This window comes from Fukomys damarensis, unplaced genomic scaffold (assembly GCF_012274545.1).
Source record: "Fukomys damarensis isolate Sample0158 unplaced genomic scaffold, DMR_v1.0_HiC HiC_scaffold_14, whole genome shotgun sequence".
NCBI classification, from domain to species: Eukaryota; Metazoa; Chordata; class Mammalia; order Rodentia; family Bathyergidae; genus Fukomys; species Fukomys damarensis.
In genome coordinates this window covers 46230665-46248963 of record NW_022900926.1, presented here as the reverse complement: position 1 = coordinate 46248963, position 18299 = coordinate 46230665, and the positions used below count along the sequence as shown (strand labels likewise).

The window sequence follows — 18299 nt, the reverse complement described above, 5'->3', positions numbered from 1 at the left end:
ATGACTTCAATTTTTTTGCATTTATTTAGACCTGTTTTGTGAGCCAGTATGTGGTCTATTTTGGAGAATGATCCATGTGCAGCCGAAAAGAATGTATATTCTGGTTTTTGGGGGTGGAATACTCTATAAACATCTATTAAGTCCATGTGTTCCAAAGCTTGGTTCAGTTCTATTATTTCATTGTTGATTTTCTGCCTAGTAGATCTGTCAATTTGTGATAGTGGGGTATTTAAATCCCCCACTACAATTGTATTAGTGCTTATTTGGTTTTTTATGTTACTTAATATTTGTTTTATTAGTTGGGGGCATTTATATTTGCTGCATATATATTTATGATTGTCAACTCTTTCTCTTGAATTGTTCCCTTTACAAGGATGTAGTGTCCTTCTTTGTCTCTCTTAATGAGTTTTGGTTTTAAATTTACTTTATCTGAGAATAAGATTGCTACCTCTGCTTTTTTCTGAGCTTCTGACACATGGAAAATTGTTTTCCATCCTTTCACTTTCAGTCTATGGACTCCCTTTTGCACTAGGTGTGTTTCTTGTATACAACATATTGTTGGATTTTGCTTCTTAATCCATTCTGCTAATCTATTTCTCTTGATTGGTGAATTGAGGCCATTAACATTGATGGTTACAACTGATATATTATGACTTATTCTTGTCATGTTACTGTCCTTTTGTTGACTCTTTTTACTTTTTCTCCCATCTCCTTTTAGGTTCTTGCCTTGCCTATTTGATTTGGTCTGTTGGGCCTCATGTTATTGTGAACTTCGTTGTCCTTTTCTAGGATATTGTTTAGAATTCCTTGTAGTGCTGGTTTGGTGTTCATGAAATTTCTCAGATGCTCTTTGTCATGGAAGTATCTTATTTCCCCATCTATTTTGAAAGAGAGTTTTGCAGGATAGATCAATCTGGTTGGAGGTTCCTTTCTTTTAGGACTTGGAATACCTCACTCCAGGCTCTCCTTGACCTAAGGGTTTGTGTTGAAAAGTCTGCTGTGATTCTAATGGGCTTTCCTTTGCATGTGATTTGTTTCTTTTATCTTACTGCTTGTAGTATTTTGTTTTTCTGTTAGATTTCTGGAATCTTGATTATTATATGCCTAGGTGTAGATTTTTTTTTTCATCGTGGCTAGTTGGGGTTCTATATGCCTCACTTATATGTATGTCTAATTCTTCCCTTCTGTTTGGGAAGTTTTCTGTCATTAATTGTGTGAACAGCTTTTTTATGTCATTTGCGTTTTCTCCTGTTTTTTCATGAATTCCTATCAGTCTTATGTTATTTTTCTTTGTATCATCTAGAAGTTGTTGGATTGATTTCCCATGATCCCTTACTGTTTTTAAGAGACTTCTTTTTTCAGAGTCACTGACTGCTATCCTATCTTCTATATCTGAAATACTATCTTCGCAATCTTTTATTCTGTTGCGTACACTTTCAATAGAGTTTTTAATCTCCTGGATATCTGTTTGAATCTGTTTTATGGATTCCATTTCTTTCCTCTGTTGGGCGTTCATTTTTTCCATTTCTTTCTTATGGTGAGTCTTTATGGCTTCTATCACAGTCTTGAGCTCATCTATTTTTTTCTCAGTTTCTGCTCTAGAGTCTCGAATCATGACTTCTATTTTGCTCATCATCTCTCTGGCTAGCTGGGAAATTATTTCTGATTTGAATTTTTCTAGAGCCTGATTGATCAGTTTTGTTACCTCCTGTGCTATGGGTCCAGGGAGTCCTGTTGGTTCACTATCAGACTTTTCATCCTCATTTGTCCTACTATTTGCTATTGGTGAACTGGATACTTGTTTTTGTGTCTTGCTTAAGTGTTTTCTCATTTTTATTTTTATTGTTGGGTTGTCCTTCTTTAATTTCTGGATATTACTTAAATCTTCCTAATATAGCTGCGTTTTAGCTTTTGAGTTTCTAATGACTCATAGACATCCTCATTTTCATAATATCAGAGAAAACAACTCTTTAAATCAATCACAACCCTTTATCCCAATTGATACATTCAGCAGCCCAATAGGATCCGGCACAGCTTGCAAACTGACCACTTGTGGTAGTCATTAATGTATCACCTTTAACTCATGTGAATTAAATTAATTTCAAGAAGCAGCCCATAATATGTTTGCAGTGAATATGCTTTTCAATATAGCATCTTTACCATTTAGGATGGGGGGTTAGACTTAAAATGGGAGGATTAGATAAGTGAAAGAATTGGAGCAGGTTTGAAGTGAATCCAGAGGATGTAGAATTACCTTACTATCTTTACAAAGCTATTAACTTCAGGGGGGATAGAGAGAGTACAGGAATAAGGACAAGAATATACCCCCTTAAGAATAACAGGCACTTGCCTTCCCTTGAAGGTACGGAGCCATGAGTGATGTAAAATGACTGGAGAAAAGAACATAAAGAGAAACCCCTCCTAAAAACAAAAAATAATAAAAGAAGAAGTCTGAGTTAGGGCAGGAGCAGGAATAAAAAGGGAGATGAGGGATAATATGGTGGAGCAAGAGACTGAGTTGGAGAGGGAGGACAGAAAAAAGAAAGAAATTTTAGTGTGGAATGAGGAAAAGAATGAGAAAAAAAAAGAATTTGAAGGGCCTCTTTCAGACTGTCTCTGTTCTCATATTATACCACATGTACAGCCATATGCAGAACTGAATCCCCTGGTCTCAGCTAGCCAATGGCAGTTCCCCACGACTGAGACTGAACACAGTCCACAAGGCCTAACTTGAGTTTCCCTACCCTCAGGGTTGAACTCCACTCAGTTATATTACAGGTTTCACCTGCCCTTTCTTTAAAGATGTTCAAAATTGGGAGCTCAGAAAACTACCCTTCATGAGAACCTATGTCTCTGCAGAGTTGGTCTAAGGACTGGCCCAATAAGGAGGTTTGAGAAGGGTGGGGGGAGGTCGTGGGTGTGTTTCAAGGGTGCCCGTGCCACTACCTTCCTTACTGGGTCTGTTGTCACACAGTCGAGGAGGTCATGCACCCGCTGGGTGATCTCAGGCAGGCAGGCAGCTGAAGAGACCCCATCCGGGGTCTTTGGGTCCTTGCTGGGTCTGTTGTTGTGCAGTCCGGGAGGTTGCGCACCCGCCGGGTGATCTCAGGCAGGCAGGCAGCTGAAGAGACCCCCTCTGGGGTCTTTGGGTCCTTGCTGGGTCTGTTGTCGCTCAGTTCAGGAAGTCGCACACCCGCCAGGTGATCTCAGGCTCAATTTTGTTTTAAAATTTTATTTTTTCTCATTCTGCAAATTCTTCCATTTTTCTTTCTTCTTTTTCCTGCTCAGTCTCTTGCCCCTGATGTTATTATTCATCTCCCTTTTTGTTCATGTTTTTGCCATAACTTGGATTCCTTCTTTCTTTTTACTTTCTTCTCTCTTTTTCCTTTACTCAAGTGTCACTAATTTCAAAGAAAAGTGAGTATAATTTGTAGCTTCCTTGTTATTGTTAAGTTGTTCTATTCTTGTCTTTGTTCTTGCACTCTGTCTTTACTTCTTGTCTTCAATAGTTTTCTAGAGTTTGGGTGATCATCCCGTGTCCTCTGGTTTCACTTGAAACCTTTTCCTATCTATCCCTCTCCTCCTAACTCCTTCTAAGTCCCCATCTTGAAGGTTAAAGTTACTATAATGAAATTTATTTACTATCAATATATTTTGGACTGGTCCTTGATTTTGATTAATTACCAAAAATGGTCAATTTCTAAGCTGTGCTTGATGCTATTGTATTCCTGATTGTATCAATTGGGCTAAAGGGTTATGATTGATTTAACGAGTTATCCTTTCTGATATTATGAAAATGAGACAGTCTCTGAGTCATTGGAGCAGTCATTAGAACCTAAAGAGCAACTATATCAGGAAGATCAAAGTACTGACCCAGGAATTAAACCAAGGACAGCCCAACAACAAAAATAAAAATGAGAAAACACTTAAGCAAGGCACAAAGAAAATCTTCCAGATAACCAATGGAAAATTCTAGGGAAAACAAGGTGGAAAAGTCTTGACAATCAACCACCAGGACATCCTGAACTCATAGCACAGGAAATAATAAAACAGATCAATCAGGCTCTAGAAAAATTCAAAACAGGAATAAATTTCCAGATAACTACAGAGATGGTGAGCACAATAAAAGATATGATTAGAGACTCTAGAACAGAGGCTGACAAACAAAATAGATGAGCTCAGGACCACTAGAGAAGCCATGAATGTCCAGCATAGGAAAGAAATGGAATCCATGAAACAGATTCAAACAGTTATCCAAGAGATTAAAAATGCTATTAAAATCATTCACAGTAGGATCAATGAATGTGAAGATAGAATTTCAGATAGAGAAGATAGGATTGTGGTTAGTGACCACAAAGGGAGAGATCTCTTAAAAATAGCAAGGGATCATGAGAAATTGATCCAACAACTCCTAGATGATGCAAAGAAGAATAGCATAAGACTGATAGGAATGGATGAAGTAGCAGGAGAAAATACAAATGACTTAAAAAACTGTTCACAGAATTAATGACAGAAAACTTCCCAGATGGGAAGAATTTGACATGCAGATAAGTGAGCCATATAGGACTCCAGCTAGTTATAGTAATAAAAAAACCTATGCCTAGACATATAATAGTCAAGATCCTAGAAACCCAACAGAAGAACAAAATACTACAAGCAGTTAGAGAGAAGAAACAAATCACATACAAAGTGAAGACCATCAGAATCACAGCAGACTTTTCAACACAAACCCTCAGGTCAAGGAGAGCCTGGAGTGGATATTTCAAGTTGTAAGAGAAAACAACCTCCAACCCAGACTGATGTATCCTGCAAAAGTCTCTTTTAAAATGGATGGGGAAATAAGTACATCCATGACAAAGAACACCTGAGAAATTTCATGAATACCAAACCAGCACTACAAACAATTCTAAACAATATCCTAGAAAAAGACAATGAAATTTACAACTCCAGGAGGCCCAACTGAGCAAATCAATTAGGCAAGGCAAGAAACTAAAGGGAGAGGGGGAAAAATTAAAAAGCCAGCAACAGGACAATAACACAACAATGATAAGTCCATATATATCAGTTATAACCATCAATGTCAATGGCCTTAATTCACCAAAGAAATAGACTGGCAGAATGGATTAAGAAGCAAAATCTAACAATATGTTGTATACAAGAAATGCACATAGTTCAAAAAGAAACTCATAGACTGAAAGTTAAAGGATGGAAAACAGTTCTCCATGAAACAGGTGCCCAGAAAAAAGGAAGGGTAGCTATCTTATTCACGGATAAAGAAAATTTCCAATGAAAACTAATTAAGAGATACAAGGAAGAACACTATATCCTTCTAAAGGGAACAACCCAAGAGGAAGAGATGACAATAATAAATATATATGAATCAAATATGAATGCCCCCAACTATATAAAACAAATGCTAAGGGACATGGAAAAACCAAATTAGCAGTAACACAATTGTAGTGGGGGACCTAAATACCCCACTGTCACAAATAGACAAATCATCTAGACAAAAAATCAACAATGAAATACTAGAACTGAACCAAGCTTTTGAACAAATGGACTTAATAGACATCTGCAGAGTGTTCTACCCCTCAAAATCAGAATATACTTTCTTTTCAACTGTACATGGGTTATTCTCCAAAATAGACCACTCATATCCCATTGAACAGGTTTAAATAAATACAAAGTAATCAAAGTTATCCCATGCATATTATCAGATCATAGTGCCATCAAGCTGGAGATCAACAGCATAAGAAACTGCAAGAACTTCACAAACACATGGAAATTCAACAACACTGTCTTGAACAATCAGTGGGTTACAGAGGCAATTAAAGAAGAAATTAGTCAGTTTCTACAAATAAATGATAAAGACAATGCAACATACAGGAATCTATGGGACACAAAGCAGTTCTGTGTGGAAAATTCATAGCAGTGAATGCCCACACCAGGAAAACAGAGCAGCTCAAATAAACAACCTAATTATGAATCTTAGGCTCCTGGAGGAATAAGAACAAGAAAAACCCAAAGCTTGTACAAGGGAGGAAATTATAAAAGTCAAAGCAGAAATTGATGCAATGGAAACTAAGAAAATCATACCGAAAATCAATGAATCAGAGTTAGTTTTTCAAAAGAATAAATAAAATCAATAAACACTTAGTGAACCTTGTCAAAAAAAGGAAAGAAAAGGCTCAGATCTATGCAATTAGGAACAAAAAAGATGAAGTCACAACAGAGCCAGCAGAAATCCAGAGGATCATCAATACCTGCTTTGAGAAACTATACTCTAATAAAATGGAAAACACAGAAGTAATGGATCAATTTCTTGATACTTATGAATTACCAAAGTTGAATGAAGAAGATAAAAAAAATTCCAAACACCCCAATTGCAATCAATGAAATTGAAAACATAATTAGAAGTTTGCCAATGAAGAAAAACCCAGGTTCTAATGGATTCACTGCTGAATTCTACAAGACATTTAGTGAGGAATTACTGCCACTGCTCTTTAAACTTTTCAATGAAATTGAAAGGGAAGCAATACTTCCAAATTCATTCCTGGAAGCAAGTGTTGCTTTGATTCCAAAACCAGGGAAAGGTCCAATAAAAAACCAAGAAAGAGAACTACAGGCCAATCTCCCTAATGAACATAGATGAAAATATCCTCAGTAAGATAACGGTAAACAGAATACAGAGGGTCGTCAAGAATATCTCACATCCTGACCAATTTATATTTATCCCAGGTATGCAAGGATGGTTCAGCATATGTAAATAAACTGAAAATTTTCACGCTACAATGAGGAACAGACAAGGATGTCCAATATCACCACTCCTGCTCAATATACTTCTGAACATAGTTGAAAAGTCTTCATTAAGATACTGGCAAACAGAATACAGAGGATCATCAAGAAGATCATACACCCTGACCAAGTAGTATTTATTCCAGGCAGGTTGGGGATTTAGCTCAGTGGTTCCACTGCCTGCCTCACAAATGCAAGGATCCAAGTTCAATCCCTGGTACCACAAAAAAAAAAAAAGGGTTTATTCCAGGGATGCAAGGATGGTTCAACACACAAAAACCAATAAATGTAATACACTATATTAACAGAGTCAAGGACAAAAAACACATGATCATCTCAATAGATGCAGAAAAAACATTTGACAAAATTCAACATCCATTCATGATAAAAACCCTGCAGAAAATTAGAATAGATGGTCTTTATCTCAATTTGACAATGGCTTTCTATGAAAAACCAATAGCCAACATCATATTAAATAGCCCAAAACTGAAAACCTTCACGTTAAAATCAGGAACAAGACAAGGATGCCCACTATTACTGCTCCTGTTCATTATAGTTCTGGAAACATTAGGCACAACAATTAGCCATTAGAAAGAAATTAAATCAATAAGATAGGAAAGGAAGAAGTGAAACTGACATTATTGGCTGACAATATGACACTTTACATAGAAGACCCAAAAGACTCTTCATAAAGGCTTCTAGAGTTAGTGGACACTTTCAGCAGAGTAGTTGAATATAAGGTCACACTCCAAGTTCAATAGCTTTCTTGTACAGAAATAATAGGCTCACTGAGAGAGAAATTAGGGAAACAATTTCTTTCACAATAGTATCCAAAAAATGAAGTATCTAGGAATCAATCTAATGAAAGAACCAAAAGACCTGTACAGTGAAAACTATAGCTCTCTGAAAGAAGAGATTGAAGAGGATATAAGAAAATGGAAAGGTATCCCCTACTCCCAGGTAGGAAAAGTCACCATAGTGAAAATGACTATACTACCAAAACTGTTATACAGATTCAATACAATGCCAATTCAAATTCCAACAGTGTATTTCACAGAACTAGATAAAATAATCAAAAAAATCAATTGGAACCAGAGGAGACCGAGAATAGCAAAAGCAATTCTAGGTAACAGAGACATGGTAGTGGGTGTCACAATCCCCAATTTGAAACTATACCACAAAGCCACTGTAATAAAAATAGCATGGTACTGGCAAAGAAAAAGACCTGAGTATCAGTGGAATAGATTGGAAGATACAAAAACGACTCCAGATGTACTCAGCTACCTCATCTTTCAGAAAGAGGTCAACCATCCTCACTGGAGGAAAGACAGCCCCTTTAACAAATGATTTTGGAAAAGCTGGATTTCAACCTGCCAAAGATTAAAACTAGGCCCTTATCTTTCACCATGCACTAAACTAAAATCCAAGTAGATTAAAGATCTAAATATTAAAAAAGAAAAACTGAACTTGCTGGAACATAAGTTAGGCAGAACTCTCTAAGACTTTGGCATAGGAAAAGACTTTATGAACAAATCTTCAGTAGCACCATAACCGCAAAAAGAATCTTTCCAAAAGAATTAAAAGAATCATAGCACAGTGATATATGTGCACCAATATTTATAGCAGCCCAGTTTATAATAGCTAAAACTTGTAAACAGCCCAATTGCCCATCAGTTGGAGAGTGGATAAAGATGTGGTTTTTCTGTAAAATGGAGTACTACTACTGAGCCATACAGAATAAGAAACTGGATCATTCATAGGAAAATGGATGCATATTGAGACCATACTCTTCAGTGAAATAAATAAGACATACATGTTCAAATTCTGAATCATTTCTCTGGTGTGAAAAAGTAAAAGTGTAAGTAAAATCCAAATTTTATAACTGACAGTGTGAAATAGGAAGAAAATGGCTAAAAGTATAGGGGAAGTGGAAAGTGTAGGGGAAAGGAAAGAAGGGAAAAGAAAAAATATGAGAAAAGGAAAAAATGGAAACAAAGTCTTTGTAAATATGCAAAAGGGAGAGGGTGAAGGGAGGTCAGGGATATGAGGAAAAATGAGAACCAAGGTCTGTCATGTAAAAGTACAGTGGTAAATGTAACTGTACTGTATACTTAAAAAGTACCAATAAACTCAATAAAAAAAGACAAAAAACCCCAAAACACTCTGTCTTCTTCAAAAGGAAGATTTTTAATATGTTTGAAAAGAAATAGAGTACCTTATAAATTAAGAAAATTAGGAAGAATTTTTTAAGGAATAAATGACAAAAACCAAAAAAATTACAATAAATTTATTATATCAAAATTTTGCTTTCTTTGTACCAAAAGCCATCGCATAAACAGAACTGAAACAATAAGAAACAAATTTACAAAGTGAAAACTTACAGAGGATCACAATTTAGAATTTATAAAAAGCTTTAAGTTATTCAGATTGATACAACCCCCAACACATATATGTAGGGCTGACATCAACAGACATAGGCAATAGGAAGAAGTGGAATTTCCAAACAGCCAAGTAACATAGGAAAATATCCACAATCTCATAAATAATTAAAATAATAAAAAACTATATCATAGTGGGGCAAATTTTAAAATGTAATAAAAGCAGGCCTTTCAAGGATATGGAATAACTGGAAATTGCCTTCCCCACTGTAGGAAGTAAACACTTATCCTGTTATTTTGGAGAATAATTAGGCAATTTCTAGTAAAGATGAAAATGCAAACTTTCTTTGGCCACATTATTTTAGTTTGAGAGAATACTGGTATATGTTTACAAGGACAGATTTAAAATGTTTATGATAGCATTACTTTTAATAGTGAAAAGTTGGTTGCCATCTTATGTCAAAAAACAGATGAATGAATATATAAAATGTGTTAGAGAGTATACTTCAATGGTTATATAAAAGAAAAGATGAATGCAAAGAGCCTGATGACCTTAGAATGACTAATTTTTAAAAATTAAATTAAAAGTGCAAGTTACAAGTGGTATGTATGGTATGCGAGCATTTACCTGAAGTATGACAAAGTAACAAATAATAGTGAATATGTGCAGGGACACAGATATTAGAAAAACTATATTAATTTTCATGGATATGATAAACAACAAATGAAAGATAAAGGCAAGAAGAAAAAGGAAGATTTATAGGGTGTTTCTATTTGGTTATGTTTTACTCTCAAGCTGGGAGGTGAATACATGAATGTTTATTATATTGATCTCTATACTGTCTACTGTGCACAAAATCTTATTCTTTTCATTATAGTTATAAGAAAAATATTGTGGCATACTATGTGACTATCATATTCTTTACAGTAAGAACAACATTATTAGGAACTTTACATAAGAACTACACTATTAAGACAATAATGTGATATTCTGTGTATATACATAGGGTATTATGAGAATCAACAAAAGAGGATTTTGGCAGAACTAGTGTGGGGAGAGTAGACTAGATATTAAGATACACTATTTCATTTGTTATATAAAGGAAAACTTTCTGAGTATTCTTGCTTGTTACATTAGAATAAACATTATAAAGCACTAGATACAACCCTGCTGCTATTGAATATATTGGTTTGCTGTAGCAATGATAATGTCTTCTTTTTTATAATATTGGAGGTGGAACCAGGGCCTTTCCACTAAACTAAATCCTTAGCCCTATTTATTGGAGAGAGGGTCTTAAGTTGCTCAATTGCCCACATTGAACTCCAACTTGAGATCTTCCTGCATCAGCCTGCCAGAGCACTGGGATTGCTGGTGTGTGCCACCATGCCTGGCTTGTAAATATAAATCTTAAATCACAGTTGTGAATGGTAATACCATGTTATAGAATTTGTGACAGTCTACAGCTTTTATCCATAACCCATCTTGCCCATTTATTAGCAAGTTTAATAGGGGCATATTTGTAATTACCACCCATGAAAGTGTTATGTCTTATTTATAATAACAATCCCTGTAACACCCAAGGCGTGAGAATTTATTTTGACTTGATTCTTTGTAGTGGGGAGGGGTTAGTTCCAGTGGGTTTCATTTAGCGCTTTTTAACACGAAACTTTTAATCTTCAGGTCAGGGAACCCATGTGTGGGAATCCAAGAATTTTAAAGTACATTTATTTCTACTTTACTGCTTGAGACTGCAGAAGAAACCAAAGAATCAGCCTACAGTTCTTCTGGAGTGAATTTGAGATGTGTTACTCTATTGTCGTTTGTAGTAAGTTCTACTCCAATCTCTGCACTGTGGTAGTAGTTCAGTTCTTCCGACATACACTGTCAATATTTAATGAGCTACAAAAATGCTTTTCCCACTTTCCAGGGTCTGTCATATTTGTAACTGGCCCAGTGTCATTGAGGTACAATGTTGGGACTGATCTTTAGGGACATAGCCCTCCCATCCATTGAGGGGCTCAGAACTGTGCAGTGATTTAGGAACAACAGAGGTAAATGTTTGTGATTGCTTATAGGCATGGAAACTTCTTTCACATTTTGGCCCCCGAGTTAGGTAGATATCTATGTTTAATCACTACTAAGATCAAGAAACCCAACTTCATCTTTGGATTGTACACTTTGGCCAGGACAGGGCTGCTGAGGAGCATGAGGTAACCAGTGCACATTTTAATGACATAAGAAAGGAAAGGATTTCAGAGTCCACTGTCTTGAAAGTTTTGAAAGCTTTATTCATGCATACACAAAGTTTTAAATGCATGTAAATGCACTCTACCAATTATGATTCAGCATTACATTTTTATCTGTTACTCACAGGGATTGAATTTACTGTGTTTGGTACCTATTTTTCTTTTACTGAGATATTATCAAATTTAATTGATGAAGGTATTAGGATATAGTGAATAAAGGATAACTTCAGTCTGTGTGCTTGTTTAAAAGAAGACAATGAAATTTTCAGTGATTTAAGACCTGTAAATTTTACTCTTGACACTAAACATCACCTTTAAGGAATGCATTATTTTATTTCTGAAGGGCATTTGCAGGTAGCCTTGCAGCTTTCTTTCGTGATTTTTATACCACACCCGTGTTGCTTGACCAGAGCAGCACAGTTTGTGATAGTATCCGTGTGCATGCATGGATTGGCTAAAATGAAACAAAAAAACAAATGAAATGTTGATTCTTTGTTACACTTCTAGTTATCTCAAATTGTATTTTCTTAAGGAAACCCCATTTATTGTTTATATTAGTTTATTTAAGACTCCTTTTTAAAATAAGTGGATCTAGGCTTGGATTGTTATTAAACAGTTGATGTAAACAGAAGAACCTTATATTAGTGATGGCAAACCTTTTAGAGGCCAAATTACAAACCCAAAACTCTTTTATCGCAAAGTGCCAACATTTCAATTAAACCTGAATACTGAGATTTTAGTTTAGAAAAATCAACTCATATGTTAAAATCTTTTGTCTTAAAAGAAAAAAGCACAATAACATGGATGTCATAGGTTCACCACCACTGCCTTATATAAGCAGACACACTGATGTAGAAGATATGGAGTTCTCATCACACAGAACTCTAAGGAATCAAGTAAATCTCCCTGCTCTGTCACAACAAGGTGTACAGTGACTGAAATAAATCCAGTTCTGAATGTATTAGTCTGGTGTGTGTATATGCACAATCATGTATGATCATACAAAGGGGCCAGGGTCACAAGTAGATAGAATAAATCTAGTAGTTTTCAACAAACTCTTTCACCCAGCTGCACAGCTGCAATCATACCAAAGAAAAGCACCTCAGACAAGCAGTGGTTCTGTTGTGTATATGTGTATATGTGTGTGTGTATTTCTGAGGACTCATAGAAGACTGGCTGAAACTTCAGTATATATGCTTAAATAGCCCACCTTTGTAAGTGCCTACTTCTTAAACATAATGTGCAGTTGCTAAAGAGAAATCAAATGACATATTTTGATAGAGTGTATGTATGTGTGTGCATTATATGTTTCGGGGGGGATGAAGAAAAGAGTAGGTACACCAGAAAAAAGAGTAAGAATCTTCTTTTTATATATACCCTGCTTTTTATTTAGGGTCAGGAGCAAATAAAATCTGACTCCATTCAAGAGTGTGTAATTGGTTAGTTTCTCTACATCTACCTTTCTGTTCCCTAACTGATGGAAAACAATCAACTGAAGAGACTAAAAGATGCTAAAGGGAAACTTCATCCTCAGTTGGACTTTGTTTAAATTTGCTTTACTGTTACATCCTTCTTGTTTTAGTCCTTGTCATCTTCAAATGGTAGCTGCACTTGCCATTGCATTATTTTTATGTTTTTGTTGTTAAGAGTAGGACTGAAGTAGGAAAATGAGGGCCCTGAAAAAGATGACCTATGTACCCCAAAGCAGAGACTGAGCTGTCTTCTACTTAAGGTCAGAATCCATGGAGATAACACCACAGAAAGATACAAGTAGATATTACTTACTGCAAAGTCCATTGTCGCAATGACCAGGGCAGTCACCACATGGCTTTCCTGTTTTATATGGTGTCTTCATTTTTCTCACATCGTTTCCCCTGTCAATGGAACATATGAAGAGTTAAGTATAACTTTATGAGATTGTGCCATGTGTATAGGATATAAAAGAGTTCCATGATTTAGCTCAGTGGTTCTGACGCCTTGCAAGTGCAAAGACCTGAGTTTGATCCCTGGTACCAAAAAGAAAAGAAAAGAAAAAAAAAAAGGATGCCTATAGGTTAGAGCCACCCAAGTTTCAAGGTAAATTGTGCAGCATTTAAATACACACAGAAGATAGGAGTTGATGCTGCAATATTTCTTATGTTCCCTTTTTCTTTTTGAGACAAGATTTTGTTACATAGTCCAGGCTTGCCTCAACTTCAGAATCTTCCTGTGTCACTCTTCTGAGAGTTTGAATTACAGGACCATCATGCCTGGCAACACAGCAAAGGACATGGAACCAGAGTACAAGATTGTGGTAGGGTTCTGATATTCTCTGACTTCTCTGTTAGAATTTTCTTCTATTAAGAATCGATTAATGCACCATGAAATGTTCTAGACATACAATATAGCTTATTATGTTTAACCTCACAAAAACCCCTGAAAGAAATTCAATGCCTTTGCTACTTTATAGATGAGCAAGAAGGATATCTGAGTGATTTATTGGTGAACTGAATTCCATACAGCTGATAAATAACTAAGGTAACGCTCTTCTTGAATCACCCTTAGAACACACTGTGCATCCTTTCCTGTCTTTTCCAATGCTCCTTATTCCTTCTAAAGCCTGTGTGAAGGACCCTGTAACTCCAGATGGACTAAAGAGGTTGGATTCTAGCCCAGGTTACTTGGCCACCATGGCCAAAAGCAATCCCCATGTTATACTTACGCGGGGCAATACTGGCAAACATAGAAATATTTGTACTTCTTGTGAGGACAGTGAGCTAATGCACAACCAAGCTGATGGGAAGTGGCCCAAACAAGCTGCAAGGAGAAAATTTAAAATAAATCATTTAAATTAAATACATAGTTTTTGCACTGTGGCTTTTTTTCAGTAATGGCAATTTAAAAAGCTAAAAAATATTGTGGTTGTTAATGTTTCTATTTGATGAAAATTCCTTTAAAAATTATTTCCAGTTATAGGGTTTCATTGAAAGTTAAAGGACACTTTACACACTTATGCTCATTAAAATAGTTAGCCATAGCTAAAATTCATAAAAATGTCAGAAAAGGAGTACTAGACAAAAAGGAAAGGCACCTAAGGGCAATTCCAGTTTTTGAAGGGAAAAATAAGAACAAATTCTGTTGACCTTGTGTTTTTGTGCATAATCTCAGTTTTCCCAATATAACTTTTAATTTTAGATAAAAATGTAAAATTTTATTCAATAATATAAAGTAACTTGCATGTATAAAATCAAACTATTTCTGATTGTGTGTTTTACAAAGCATTTCATCCCAGAGAAAGCATCTCTAGACTTTCTTTTGTTTAAAGATGATTTAGTGTTGGTAATATATAATTAATCTATCACTTTATTCCCACTGTTCCCATTATTAAAAAAACATTATTTAAAGAATACATTGTAGTGAATCCAGAGTCACAATGACCAGGTGGGTGCATGTGAATATACAAGAAATAGTGAAATATACTTATATCTGTGAATGGGTAAAATATGCTTCATAATGCAGGAGAGCTTTTCCATACACAACTCAGAGTTCATACCTCAGATATTTGGCATCTCCAGGAAAAACTGAGGAGAAAAGGTAAGTCTGGGATGATGGAAGATGAAAAAATTAAGCATCTGTCATTTTATTTTTACCTGAGTATAGTGGCCAGTTTTAGCATTTGCTCGAATATTTCCTAATCCATATTTAAAATCTTTAACTTCATCATACAAAGATTGGATTACATTTGACCATGTTCTGGGATCACTGGACAAGAAGTAATTCTCCCCACAACCAGCAACTGAAAATTAGGAAAGGCAATGCAAAAATAGTTAAACAAGTACTTGCAAAGAACCTTTATTGAAAACTACCAAAATATTTTATTTTTTGTGAGCAATACTACTTTCCAAAGATATACAGTCATCTTAAACTGACAGATTTAGAGGAGAATCAACTTCAGTTTGCTGAGTTAACTTGCTTCCCACCTCAGCTTATGAACAACTTGTTCAAACTGTAATGAATGATGCATTTGCAAACTGATTGTGTGTCATAATACAGTCACAATCATCATTTGAGTAATACTGATTAATATCAATATTCAGTGAATTAAACTTTAATATTTTTATACCTTCGCAGTGTAAAATAGATGTGATAGTTAAAATGTTATGTATAAATGTGACCTTTGAATTTTGACTCTTAAGCAGTGGAAATAAGAGGCACATGTGTAATAGACAACAACAGATCAGATGGAAGATGACACATCTATATGCGAATATCTAGCAGGAAAATAACAATGTCCAAGTCATGGATGTAAAAATGATAATGGCTTGTCTCTGGGAGTGAGCAAACTAACCAGATCTTAATAAAAATGGTAAGGCAGGTTGGAATAGAGTGAACAGGCAAAAATGGAACATACTGAGTACCTTGGAAAGTAGGTGGTAATTAATTTACAATCATCCGATTTAATATTTATGTCTTATGCTATGGAAAATTATTCTAAGAGATATACAATAATTATTTTTCACCAGGAGCTCAAGATCTGGTGGTTTGGCTACAATATATCAAACAGGAGCTTTTTCAGATTTTGAAGACTAAATCTTGGTACAAGTCTATTACAGATGATCAGTATCTGAAAGACTGTAAGTTCAAAAAAATATTTAAATTATTCATACTCAGTCTGAAGTTTTGGCTTGGAGTAGCAGGAGTAATGAGCTTTTGGGACAAGGGTTTTAAAAGAGAAAATACAGGGATGGAAGCAAAATATATGAGTGTAATTAGAAGTGGTAAAGTAAAACCAATGAGCAAAAACAAGATTATCACTTTCAAATTTACTATTTCAATGATTTTTAGTTCATTTAGCACTTAGAACATTATTCACTGGATAATAAGAACTTACAGTTAATTTTTCGTTGATCGTTAGGACTGTGAGAGAAGATGCACTTCTTTGCCCAAGTTTCAGCATTCTTTGCAACTTCTGCATTCCATGTCTTGGAATATATGACAAAAACATGGAAATTAAAATGTGAAGCTTTCACAAGATAACAGGGAACTACATGAATATATTTAAATATATGCCTACTTGAAGAATCGTTTTTCTAACATTTTTTCATTTCCCTATTATTCTATAAAAATCACATTTTCTTGCTTTCCTCAATGATTTAGCTGCCACAAAGATCTTTGTTGGGATATGGCATTGTAAGAGTACAATATTTTTGGAAAAAGTAGTCATCCAGCTCCCCAACAGCAAAATAAATATTTTAAAAGTGTAGACATATTCTATAGTTTTTTTGACTGGATACTCACAGGCTATACAAACTTTTTTCCAGGACCAGGAATTGAACCCAAAGCTGTCACAGTGAGCAACATCCCTATCTGTCTTATTTTTTACTGTGATATAGAGTCTCACTAAATCACTAACTTCCACAGGCTGGGCTTAAACTTATGATCTTCACACCTCAGCCTCCTAGATACAAACACAGTTAGAGCTTAGATCTAATTAAGTGTTTGTTTGCCCAATAGTTCCTACTGCATTTTTAACAGGCCTTATAGATTAATGTACTGTAGAGTCTCAGCATTGGAAAGAATAGGTTTTATCTCTCATTGTTATAGAAAACCCTACTAAAAGACATTTAGCCTGTAATTGAAGTATATGATTATTATGTTCTAAATATCTTTGATTTTCATTCTTCCTACTAAAAACATGAATGGTTTTCACATTATAGTTACAAAATTAGAGCATTCTGAGTTTTCATAGTTGACTTTTTCCTGGTGAGTCTCATGTCTTCTGATGCTTTCTTATCTATAAATATCTTTTCTTATTTAATTTGAAGTGCCTTTAGCATTTCTTGGAGAACATGTCTGGTTTAAGTATATTCGCTGATTTTCTTGTTTTTTGGGGGGGCAATTAATAATATCTTTAACTCTCCCTCATTCTTTTTATATAATTGCTACTAGTTTAATTATTATGTATTAATAATAACAAGACAATATAAAAAGTTGGCAATGTAGATTTTAAAGAATATGGATTTATTTTCTTTTCATTCATAAATTTTATTGCTACATTCCAGTCATATGGACTACTACTACAATGTTTTTAACATTGACAGCTCCCATTATTTCCAATTTTCTACATAATTTATATCACAAATGTGCTAAGAAAGAAATTTTTCAAAAACAAGTCCACGTACATATATGGACAAAATAAGCTTCCAAAGGAATAGTATTTTATGCAACATAGCTAGAACATTATTTGAGTTTATTAAAGACAAAATTATTTATTCTGAGGATTTTCTGTATATATTTTTTGGAGATCTATAAATAAAAATCAAATTTTCCTATAATAACACTAAACATTTGAGTTGGAAGAGAAAGAGGAGCTCACTTTTACTAGGTATACCATCTGTTCCAGGAATATTCTTTATTTAATATTGTATCCATTAATTTTCACAAGGATAAAATTTGAATTATTTCCACTGATCAAAAGAAAGTTGTTTTTCCAGATTAAGTAGCTATTCCAGAATCACCCATCAGATTCTGTTAGTGCATTCTTTATTTAGTCCGAACATCTACACTGTTGTATTTGATTTACAGGCCCCAATCATAATAATCCTTTTATTGCTCCAATATGTCCAAATAAGTACATATTCTATAACCTATGAGCTGACTATAGCAAAAAAAGAGTAGGTTTTTTCATTTTACAGACTTTACATTGTATTTAAAGTTTATGATTTTTTTCAAATTGGGGGTCTAATTATTCAATTATGCAATCTGCAGTGTTACTTACATATCACCTGTTCACCATGTCCATCCTATACTGATAAGAGTATATAGTATATAATTCAAATATATATCGATCTAGAGATTTATAGAACTCTCTCACTCTCTCTCTACTATAATATAATATAA

The 18299-nt window shown here is 34.8% G+C and overlaps 1 protein-coding gene across 1 annotated transcript in view; it reads right to left on the bottom strand.

The window, feature by feature from the left end:
* The window catches only part of LOC104866926 (cysteine-rich venom protein pseudechetoxin-like), a 76164-nt gene that overhangs the window by 41749 nt on the left and 16116 nt on the right, over nucleotides 1–18299 (bottom strand). Inside the window, exons 6-9 of the mRNA XM_019208488.1 lie at nucleotides 16291–16381; nucleotides 15050–15195; nucleotides 14122–14216; nucleotides 13206–13294 (exon numbers count right to left, since the gene is read on the bottom strand). Of these exons, the coding sequence (XP_019064033.1) occupies nucleotides 13206–13294; nucleotides 14122–14216; nucleotides 15050–15195; nucleotides 16291–16381 (421 nt within the window). The remainder of the gene's footprint in view (nucleotides 1–13205; nucleotides 13295–14121; nucleotides 14217–15049; nucleotides 15196–16290; nucleotides 16382–18299) is intronic.